Source organism: Papaver somniferum, chromosome 6, assembly GCF_003573695.1.
Source record: "Papaver somniferum cultivar HN1 chromosome 6, ASM357369v1, whole genome shotgun sequence".
Classification (NCBI taxonomy): domain Eukaryota; kingdom Viridiplantae; phylum Streptophyta; class Magnoliopsida; order Ranunculales; family Papaveraceae; genus Papaver; species Papaver somniferum.
In genome coordinates this window covers 58,301,182-58,311,582 of record NC_039363.1, presented here as the reverse complement: position 1 = coordinate 58,311,582, position 10,401 = coordinate 58,301,182, and the positions used below count along the sequence as shown (strand labels likewise).

The 10,401-nt window shown below is 37.4% G+C and overlaps 1 protein-coding gene, 1 long non-coding RNA gene and 1 other non-coding gene across 4 annotated transcripts; 1 reads left to right on the top strand and 2 right to left on the bottom strand.

The window, feature by feature from the left end:
• Positions 1-1,354: 1,354 nt before the first annotated feature.
• LOC113287667 lies at positions 1,355-3,481 on the bottom strand. Its single transcript, XR_003330231.1, has 2 exons — positions 2,119-3,481; positions 1,355-1,853 (listed from the first exon to the last, which is right to left on the bottom strand). It is a non-coding gene; the product is annotated as an uncharacterized LOC113287667 (long non-coding RNA).
• Positions 3,482-3,838: 357 nt separating this feature from the next.
• TRNAR-ACG lies at positions 3,839-3,911 on the top strand. The gene has a single exon. It is a non-coding gene; the product is annotated as a tRNA-Arg (tRNA).
• A 341-nt stretch (positions 3,912-4,252) lies between these two features.
• Positions 4,253-10,368, bottom strand: LOC113287666 (WD repeat-containing protein 44-like). 2 transcript variants are annotated; one of them, XM_026536484.1, is made up of 8 exons: positions 9,427-10,368; positions 8,243-9,351; positions 6,500-6,590; positions 6,228-6,385; positions 6,094-6,145; positions 5,898-5,980; positions 5,607-5,700; positions 4,837-5,432 (listed from the first exon to the last, which is right to left on the bottom strand). In XM_026536484.1, the coding sequence occupies exons 1-8, from the start codon at positions 9,875-9,877 to the stop codon at positions 4,837-4,839; spliced, it is 2,634 nt and encodes an 877-aa protein (XP_026392269.1). In that variant the 5' UTR covers positions 9,878-10,368. The 2 variants fall into 2 exon arrangements, with proteins under 2 accessions (XP_026392268.1, XP_026392269.1); XM_026536483.1 differs by having other exon boundaries at positions 4,253-5,432; positions 8,243-10,367.
• Between the last annotated feature and the right edge of the window lie 33 nt (positions 10,369-10,401).

Sequence of the window (10,401 nt, the reverse complement as noted above, 5' to 3'; positions counted from 1 at the left end):
CAATTACCTCATCTAGCCCCAGTCCAATGAAATTTCTACTGAAATTCAAAATACCAGTTCACATCCACAAGAAGGTTAACAACTCAATTACCCCATCTAGCCCCAATCCAATGAGATTTCTACTGAAATTCAAAATACCAGTTCACACCTACAAGAAAATTGACAGGATTTCCTTAAATATCTTCTAGGGCATGATAAAAATATGAGGAAATGACATATGGTAGTTTGTACCAAAGCAACTCTAACCAAAATGCCAGGGTGATCTAGGAATCAGAGCAAGTAAAAATACAACAATGCACTGCTAACAAAAAGATTTTGGAAGCTACATTAACAACTACTTTGTAGCTGGAGCTCACTGTGTGCTGCAAAATATCTCAATAATCAACCCATTTCCCCAAATTTCCGTCCACCACCTCAGTCTGCAACTACAATGTGGAAGAATCTTTATCATGTGACATATATTTACATGAAAGTTGTGCAGTTTAATATGAAATAGCAGCCAACTAGATCTCGATGCACAATATTGTCGTCCCAACAAGTGATATTGGTAACAACATGGTAAGTACTCTCCTACAACTGAACTCCTTTTCTTGGAATCTCCAGCTTCAGATGAAATATTTTGAACCAAACATTTCATAATCTATCAATAGCATCCATATTCCAAATCCTCAAATCCTAGATAAACCAATTTTGCCTCACTTCTAATCTGGCCAATATTCAGTCAAAACTGGTTATGCCATCCTTACACCCCTACCCCTGCTACCCCACCCCACCCCCAACCAAACAAAAAAAAAATCTTCAGCATCAACACCAACACCACCCTCTCAACCAACCTCTATATTACCCACCTTCAACCTCATGAAAATTTGGTAGTTAGACTACCCATAAAAAATCAGGATTTTCACATGGAAAGTCATCCAGGAAGCTCTACCGACCTTCAAGACACTTCACAACCACAACATCACCCCACTAGCACTTGTTCTAGTTGCACCACCCACCCTGAATCGGCTCAACATTTATTCTTTCAATGCAGTAAAGCAAAAGCATTTTGGATTTACTGGTTTCTCATTTTTCACAAAGTCCAGGAAATAATATTTATCGGCCTTTTTAATAACCGCCACCGCGGCCACAACCACTTCAGAAAAACTCTTCTCAGCAACAACAACAAAATTTGCAGCAACACCAATTAGCATCGGCAACAACAAACAACTTCAACGAACAACAGTCCAGCTCCAATAAATTCTAAATAATTCATCCTACTGCCAGTACCCAAGAAACAACTTAATTTTTGCTGCTTCAGTTTATGGCACATTTGGCTAGCGAGAAAATACAAAGTTATAAAAGGACAAACCAATCACCTGAACAGATATTTCAGATTGTACTCTTATTAAACCAAGAATATAAATAGGTATAATATTATATCCAGATGAATCACCATTACCACACACACCCATCCACTAACAACAGTAAACAAATTCTATCATGATGGGCTCACTAGAGAGAGGCTGGATCAAAATAAACAATGATGGAGCAAGCAAAGGATATCAAGGACCGTCATGATCAGGGTTAATATGCAGGAATCATTGTGGCATAACCATACAATGATTTTGTTCTACATATACTACAACAGTTTGGTACCAGAAATCTACCCAGAAATGTTTTTTGAGTCCAACACAATGAGAAGGAAAAAAGTATAACGATTTGTCTTATAAACATTGGGAAGGCGGGAGTGTGACAATGTAGACCTTTTCCCAGTCCTTCTTCTCATCTATTGCAGGTTTTGGTGACCCGAAATTGATTCTCATCCCTAGAAGCCCGGCTCGCAAGTTGTCCCCTGTAGTAATGTAAGATTGCTGGCCAGGAAAGATAAACATGATGAATAAGTCCTTTAGTAAAAATATCAGCTACCTTTTCTGTAGAAGCAATGTAAGCAATCTTGACAAAACTAGAACTAACTAACTCTCTTATAAAGTGATAATCCACCTCCACATGCTTTGTTCTTGCATGAAACACTGGATTGCAAGCTAAACTGTTTGCTGAAGTATTGTCACAATATAGCATATATGGCTGGTGAATAGAAGTGGTAAGTTCATTAAATAAGAAGGAAATCCAAATTACCTCTACAGCAGCAACAACCATTGATTTGTATTCAGCCTCAGCTGATGACCTAGAGATTGTAGGTTGTTTCTTTGAAGACCAAGAAATAATGGATGAACCTCGAAAAGTGCAGAAGCTTGAATTGGACCTCCTAGTATCTGGACATCCTGCCCAATCTGAATCAGCATAAGCAGTCTATAAGAAGTATCACCTGCAACCAAAGTAATGCATGTACCTAGAGTACCTTTTGAGTACCTGAAAATCCTCTTAACAAGTAACAAATGTTCAGAAGTAGATGCATGCATAAACTGTGATACATAAGTGACTGCAAAGCAAATATCTGGTCAGGCCATGGTCAAATACTGTAATCCTCCAACCATCCTTCTATAACCATTCACATCGGTTAACAATGTACCAGTAGAGATGGATAGTATTGGACCATGAAGTACTGGGGTCTTAGCTGGTTTACAGTTAAGAAAACCCAGATCTGCCTGGCTGTAGTGAAACCAATAACACCTCTAGATATATAATCATCAAGTGTAGCGTTAAGACATGACATCACAAACCTATTCATCTTGCGCCAATGAGCAAATAATGAATTGGGTACTTGATTACCATCAAGTTCAACTGTTTCCAAAGGACAAACAGACGATCCATCGATGAATTCTTCAAGATATGTTGTGGTTAGAATAGACTCAAATTGATTTTTCCAAATCAGATAATTTGAGCCATCCTCTTTAAGTTTTACTGAGACAAAGTTAGTGATATTCTAAAAAGGTAAAGTAGATGTAGTTGCCATATCAAGAAGTAAGATCTGAAGGAAGAAAGAAAGATGAAGTAGAGATTAATCTTCATATGAAAACAAAAGCAGGTGAAATTCAAGATTTCAAGTTATGAGAAAGAAATCAAATAATTCTGAAAGAAACCTTAGAGATTTTAAGAGATTCTGGGTATTGTAGTACGTAGTGATTTTGAGTTGTAATTAGGTACTATAGTAATGATTTTGAGTTGTAATAGGAATAGCAGCGGAAAATTGATGTTGTGAAGCAATTTTAGGATCGAAAATTGATAGAAGAATTAAAGATCTTCTTTGAAAAACTAATACCATGAAAGATTTCTTTGAAAAACTAATTGATAGAAGATTTTGGGTATTGTAGTACGTAGTGATTTTGAGTCGTAATTAGGTGTTATAGTAATGATTTTGAGTTGTAATAGGAATAGCAGCGGAAAATTGATGTTGTTTGTGAAACAATTTTAGGATCGAAAATTGATAGAAGAATTAAAGATCTTCTTTGAAAAACTAATACCATGAAAGATTTCTTGAAAACAGATTTGATCAAAAGATGAGAATGATTACAAGAGAGTTTTTATACCAAAGTAAAGAAGAAAGGGACACTACTGGAACAGATTCTGTTAAAAACAGAAAGACAACTGACACTGACAACTACATGTGCAAAACACATGCTTACAGACTCATAGCACATTTACAGACATAATCGTTAAGCTTAACAAGGATATATTTAGAAAAGTGATAGTTGTACGGTTATTTTGGTCGCATGATCCATTTGACCCAAACACCATGAAAGGAATCATGGATACCTGGGATTAGCATTTCAGGAATCATAATCCTGGAAATCTCATTCCTCTCCCGTCAACCAAACAGCGTAATAGGTGAGTTCTATGCGTCAGTGAATGTTGCGGATTACGTCTGATAAAATATCTACCAATGATTGATCACCAGGACTCTGTGGCCCAATGGATAAGGCGCTGGTCTACGAAACCAGAGACTCTGGGTTCGATCCCCAGCAGAGTCGTATTTTAACCTTTACTTAATGGTTTTTTTCCATGCTGTTTGAATTCCTTTTCCAGCCCGCTGGGTTCGTTTTTTAACTTTTTTTTTTTTTGGTAAGAAAATTTTATTACACAAAAAACTAGATGAGACTTGCATATATCTAGGGAAGGCTCTTCCCTGAACATCACTATTCAAAACAAAACCCAAAAAATCGACAAAATATCAGCAGCAAAATTAAGTCGTTTTTTAACTCTACTTAATGGTTTTTTTCCATGCTGTTTTGAATTCCTTTTCCAGCCCGCTGAAGAGAATTGATAAAGAAATAAATAATGAAACAAGAAGAAGATATAGAGTAGAGACAGATTTTCTGACAAATGATTCACTATATTCAAAAAAATTATACTGAAAATTTCTGATGTAAAAAAAAACATTAATTTATCACCCTTTTCCTTTTTTTACTTAGTGGAATAGATGAATGGTATAATGACCTTTTTTTCTTCTTTAGTTGCTGTGTGTATTTGAAACTTTGAACAAAGAACTTCTATACTTACATGTAACAAATGGAATCAACATAACCCCTTGGTGTTGAGAAAAATCTGATAAACTCAATAATTCCCCTCTCAGCTTCTCTGTCGGATAGATTCATCTTTGTATAACAATGCATGCACCTCTGAATCTTTTACTACTGAAACTGTGACGCTCTTCACTCTTAAAACTTCACAATTGAGCGCAGATCCGGCCAGATACTTGTCTGTGACAAACCTGTCCACGAGAAAAGAAGCGTTGAACGAGGGGTTCCAAACTTGCATATTACAATCCTCACTTCTCAGTCACCATGTATTATCTCTCTATACACAAACTTCTTTTAGCAATCTGCCGACAATCCGAAGTCCAAATTGGGACTGCAGTTGAGGCTACCATACATGAATGTATGGCTGGCTAGTCACTTAAATCCTAACAGGCAACCCAAAGTTTTGGAATGTTCTTATTTCTCCTCTGAGGCCTGCAGTTACAATAACCATACCCCAAGCTGACCTACCTTGCTTTAAAATAGTGGAGAAATCTGTACTCACGTTAGGGCTTCTTTTCTTAGCAGCAGATACCAATTTTTCCTCTGGCCATGTTGCTGAGAACTTGTCAAAGAAGTAACTATTGCTTACACTGGCGATCGTACCATGACAGGGGCTGTTGGTGCGTCCGTAGAGTGATGGTGAGCTTTCCCTTTTATTGTTAGCCTCATGTACCAAAGCAGGTGTAGAGTGGTTGTTCACAGAGGACTCGGTGCTCAGTAAACTGAGGGACCCACTATTCTCATCTTCAGGGCCATTTGTGCCAACTAGACCAGTCCAGGGAATGGCTACTGATACATCTTGACAATGAAAATGTTCGTAAGACTGGGTAACAGTTACACCCTTAGTTCTGCTTGGCCGAGATTCACCTTCATGTTTCCACACATATACATTTGAGTTCTCGCTAGCACTGACCACATACTTCCCATTAGCTGTCACAGATGCTGATATTTGACTACTCGAGTTGCGGAAACCTAAAACGGAAAGTAGACAAATCAAGAGAGAAAACATTTCAGCTCCATAATGGCATGTGTTCTGTATAGCAAGGAGAATGCAACATTTGAAGACATCTCGGCCTCAATCAGGATATAGATTTTGCTTGGTAATATGGTTTTCAGTTTTCTAACAGTTCAGCATGGAAGTTATACCTTTGAATTTGTGAACAAGATCAGCACCATCAATGACCCGGATACGTGAATCTGCAGATGTAACAAGCACTTCTGTGGAGCTCCCTGGGGCAAACTGCTAACAAACATAAATCAGCCAAATCCATGCAAAGGTGGAAACTTAGACTAACTACATATTTTATCCGAAAAGAAAAAATACAAGAATTCAACAGGGGAAACAAACTCATTTCAGTAGACAAGATGAGTTTTACTTGAGTATGTAAAGGTTGTTTCCAGTTCGATGTAATAGCACAAGAAAACAAATGCAATTACCTGAAAGCCAGTGATCTTCCTGTGATGAGATTTCTTTTTCTTATTTTGCAGATTGATTTGACTCTTCGGATGTAGCTTATTTTCTGAAAGACACGAGATGCCAAAATGGATTTCTCATCAATCAAATTAAGTAAATTCGTATATATGAAACTCGACATAGTCACCTATAATCAAGTAAACAAAAACTGGGTCGTACCGGATGTATCATACAAACGACAGTTCCCCTTGTATGAACCTACTAACGCACCCTTCAAAAACAAGAACAGACAGTTGAGCCATATAACCAAATGCAACATTTCCTGAATAACCCAAAGCCAAACATAATCAAACCTGGCCATCAGGTGTGTAGCAAGCTGCAGTCACCATCTCATTTAGATCATTCCAGTCCACAACTTGGCGATCTGGAATGCTCCATATGCGGACCTTAGCATCTAGTGATCCACTAATGAAATATCTATCATCGACGGGATTGAACTGGATGCAAGTGACTGAGCCAAGGAACACAAAATATGGCAGTGTAAGTTTATGAATGAGTTGAAAAAAATAACCAAGCTTTATAAGCACGCAATATTTCGAAAACAATCTGAAATATTATGCCTTACCATAATCACTGTGCGAGAAAATTTTTAAGCAAGAATTGCTAGCCATGTGCCACAACCTAACTGTTTTGTCCATTGAGGAAGAAAGTAAAAGCTGAAAATGGAAGAGCTTCAGATCATCAGAGAGATGTAAATTTAATAAGACAAAAACCGACAGAAAATCAAGAGATCTTAAATGACAAGACCTTGATGTTGCATAAATATATTTTCAATACTACAGTGATAAATGAAGATCTGGAGAAAATGTTAATCAAGCAAAGGTAGAAACATAGTGCCAGAGCTCACACAACATAGCCAGAGAAATAAGAACTGAAACTAAGGAATGAATCAGTTGAACATGCGGGAGTTGCCACCGCATCTTCACTGGCTAATCCACTCTGTTGAGCAAGAATATTTTTAACAGCATCATATCTTCTGCTCTCATGGTTTACAACCCGTCTTAAACAATAACCCACTCTCATGTCACAATAAATCCAATTATTATAGACATGAGAAAACATGCTTTTGTGTTTGTCGTCGATAGTGTCAAAGCAGACTTCAGTTACTCCAAGAGTTCTTAAACTGGGTTTTTTATTCGTGAACTAGTAAAAAGAAAAAGCTGCAATTTCTTGCACTATACCTACTTATAAATTAGAAGTATGATACATTCAGCATTTTGGTGTCAGATCAGTGATGAATGACTGACATCAACAATTGAAGGTGTTCGGTGCAACAAAAGGTAATCTCTAGCAAAATAACTACAAAGGAAATAAATTCCATTTATGACTCTATTTCGTCTTGGAGAAAAACAAAGTTGTTGAGGACAAAAAAGTGCATCTGTCCCAGCAACAGTGAGTGCCTCTTGCATCAAATCTCATGTAGGAGGTAGTAATACGACTCCCCACCCATGTCCACATTGGATTGGGTAACTCGTACATCTCCGGTGTTACTGTGGATTATGTACCTTTAAAGCTGGGCATATTTCAATACGATTCTGTTTGAGCACATTACATGTAGTATCGCAGGAGAGTTCCTGTTCTTCTGTTTTTCATTCCCGATCTCATTTCACCTTTTACCCTCAGAAATTGACCATACATTGGACGGACAAACCAACATGTCAAATCACCAGTGCAATCTACCATTCAGTTACTATGTTACAAAATCTTTCTACCATCAGCTGCAGCCGTGCAAGACAATCACAAGTCAGATGAGGTCAGGCCATGAGGCCGCATGCTACATAGAATTCTAAATCACCTCAACTCACGTCAAGTGCACTTAATAATGTTGCAATGTTTAAATTTGAGAAAACTCACTTGGAACTGGAAAATTGTAACTAGACTGCACATCACCTAGCTAGACCTAATTTATACGACAAGACTTCGACCCATACCAAACTTTAAAATCATGCTCAACACATAAGAACATGAAAAGATATTCATAAGAAACAAAAGCCTTTCGAGAGTATTAAAAAAACTAAATTGCTCCAAACCAATTGGAGATTCGTAATATGATTAAAGATGTCAACTGTTAGCAACAACAGTTGTGCTCAATCAATAGTCAAACATCACCTTCACGAATAATAAGCCACATAGAAATGCTATCACATGAAGCAGGCAACAAAATTTAGACTAATCATGTAATTCCTCTCAGCTGGGATAGAATGTATTTGGGGCGTAGTTATAAGACATGCGATCATGTGTTGGTGCTAAAAAAGAAAGAAATGAGAAAAATGTAACTGTAACGGCATGGCAAACAAAAATTGCTAACCTGAGACTTGGACCATGATAGGTCAAGTACATCATCAAGATGACCACGGAAAGAGCAGATGGGCTTTTCTGAAAGCGCAAATACACTCTCTGGAACCTTTACTTGGTCCAAGCTAATAGATTTTCGACTAATAGACTTCCTACCTCTTCTTTTCTTCTCAGAATTGTTTTCCATATTAGACAACAACAGTGCAGGTTCAGGAGAACCACTGGGTAAACAGTTGTATGGAATCCCATCTTCCAACTTCTCATAAAAATCACCTTTCCTTTCTGACTCAACCACCTGCCATACATGAATTACACAATCCTCGCCCGCACTTGCAAGATACCGACCATCCAAGCTAAATTTGATACTCCATACAGATCCACCATGAGCTTGTATCTCTTGACTTTTGAACAGTGCCGTTAGATCTTTAAATGATTTACCATACTGACGAACACGAACTCTCTCAGGTCCATGAAAGGATCCATCCTGACTTTCGTCCGTTGCAGAGCTTGACCTCCTCCCACCCTTCTCCGAAGAAGTATCCCTTTCATCACTGCTCTTCTTCTCCCGCTGACCAGTCACTACACTCGCAACGTTCTTTTTTATACTTTTAAACCAACTTCCTTTTTTCTTTGTTTTCAATCCAGGATTACCATCTCCATCTTTATGCATATCCAAATCATCCTTGCCATCATCAAATTCTTCAACATTTTGTCTTCTCATCAATTCTTGAACTATCGGAGAGTGCCCAACAAACCTTTCAAACTCCTCCAATGTAAGTTGTCTATCAGTTCCAACTTCCCTAACTTTGTCACACAATCCATCTTCTCTAACCTCATTCACAACAAACTCCGTTCCCGTGTCCAAATTCTTAATCATACAAGAAGGGTCAAGTTCCTCTACTTCCCGGTCCTTAACATTTCCATTTGTATTCAATTTCTCATCTAATTGCTCCCCACCACGGGCAACGTCATCCAAATTTGAATTCATATCATCCACTTTCCTAGACAACTTACCACTAGGAGGCTTACTAAGAGAAGAAACAGCATTAGCAGTGGGTGATCCACCACCAATGCTTTCATTGCTTCTTCTTCGTGATTTGGATAGTAATAGTTTTTTATTATCTACAACAGAATTACCATTGTTATTAGACTGAGATTGAATGGAATTAGAAGAAGCAGAAGGAATAGAAGAATTACTGCAGTGATCACAAGGCGATGAGTCCCTACAATCCGCACCGTCTGATTTAGATCGAGCTACTGCACAATTAGACGTTGATGTTGATGAGTTGACTCGTCCTTGTTGTAATTGATCGGATGAAATAGATCTTCCGTAATCAATGTCTGGAGAAGAACCAGAAGCAAGACCCATATCATGTAGTAATTTTTGGCGTCTTTCTTCGATAGAAGTAGGTTGTGAAATCCAAACATCGTAATGTGAAATTGGAAATCTTGGAATAATAGGTTGATTTTTATTGTTAGTAACATTTTCTTCGTCTTCAGAAACAACAACTGATGAAGAAGAGGATGAAGTACAAGTTGATGAAGATGAAACTATTCTATCTAATGATTCGTAAAAACACTCTTCTTCTGATTCCTCTTCTTCTTCTTCTTCTTCCTCCTCCTCTTGTCCTCCTTTTTGTCTACTCATTCTTCTTCACACATAATCAATAAAACCGAAAAAAAAAATCAACTCTATCTATCTCTATCTCTCTGTAACGAGAGATTAAGACAGACAGAGATATGATGATAATCGAGAATGGCGAATGGAAAAAAAAAAGATTTTTATCAGATCGGACAATGAAGTGGTTTTCGATAATGAAGTTGTTGTTTTATGTGATCCGATGATGTTCGAGGGTTTTTTCTTAGAGAGAGAAAGACAAGAACGAAACCCTATGTAGGAAAAGAGAAGAGAAGAAGAAGAAAGTGTGTAGTTGAAGGTTTTGATGTTTGTTTTTGGTGGTTGTTAAATTTGATTTTGTTTTTTGGGTTTTCGTTTTTTTCTGTTTAGTATACAACACAGTAATGTACTATAGATCTACTTATTTTTATTTTTATTTTACTTGTGTTTTAATTAAACGGAAAAACAAACACTTCCTTAGTAACTACTCTTTCCTGTTCTTCTGTGTGTGTGTTTTTTCTCACTAATCTTTTTTCTTCTCTCTCTAGAATTAG

Bases quoted from the DNA above. Each gene is read 5' to 3' on its own strand.
- LOC113287666 (XM_026536483.1), bottom strand. From the start codon at position 9,877: ATGAGTAGACAAAAAGGAGGACAAGAGGAGGAGGAAGAAGAAGAAGAA. The intron at 5,981-6,093 runs GTACGACCCAGT...CGTGTCTTTCAG, and splicing joins TCGTTTGTATGATACATCCG to AAAATAAGCTACATCCGAAG. The intron at 5,701-5,897 runs GTAATTGCATTT...GTTTGTTAGCAG, and splicing joins GGAAGATCACTGGCTTTCAG to TTTGCCCCAGGGAGCTCCAC.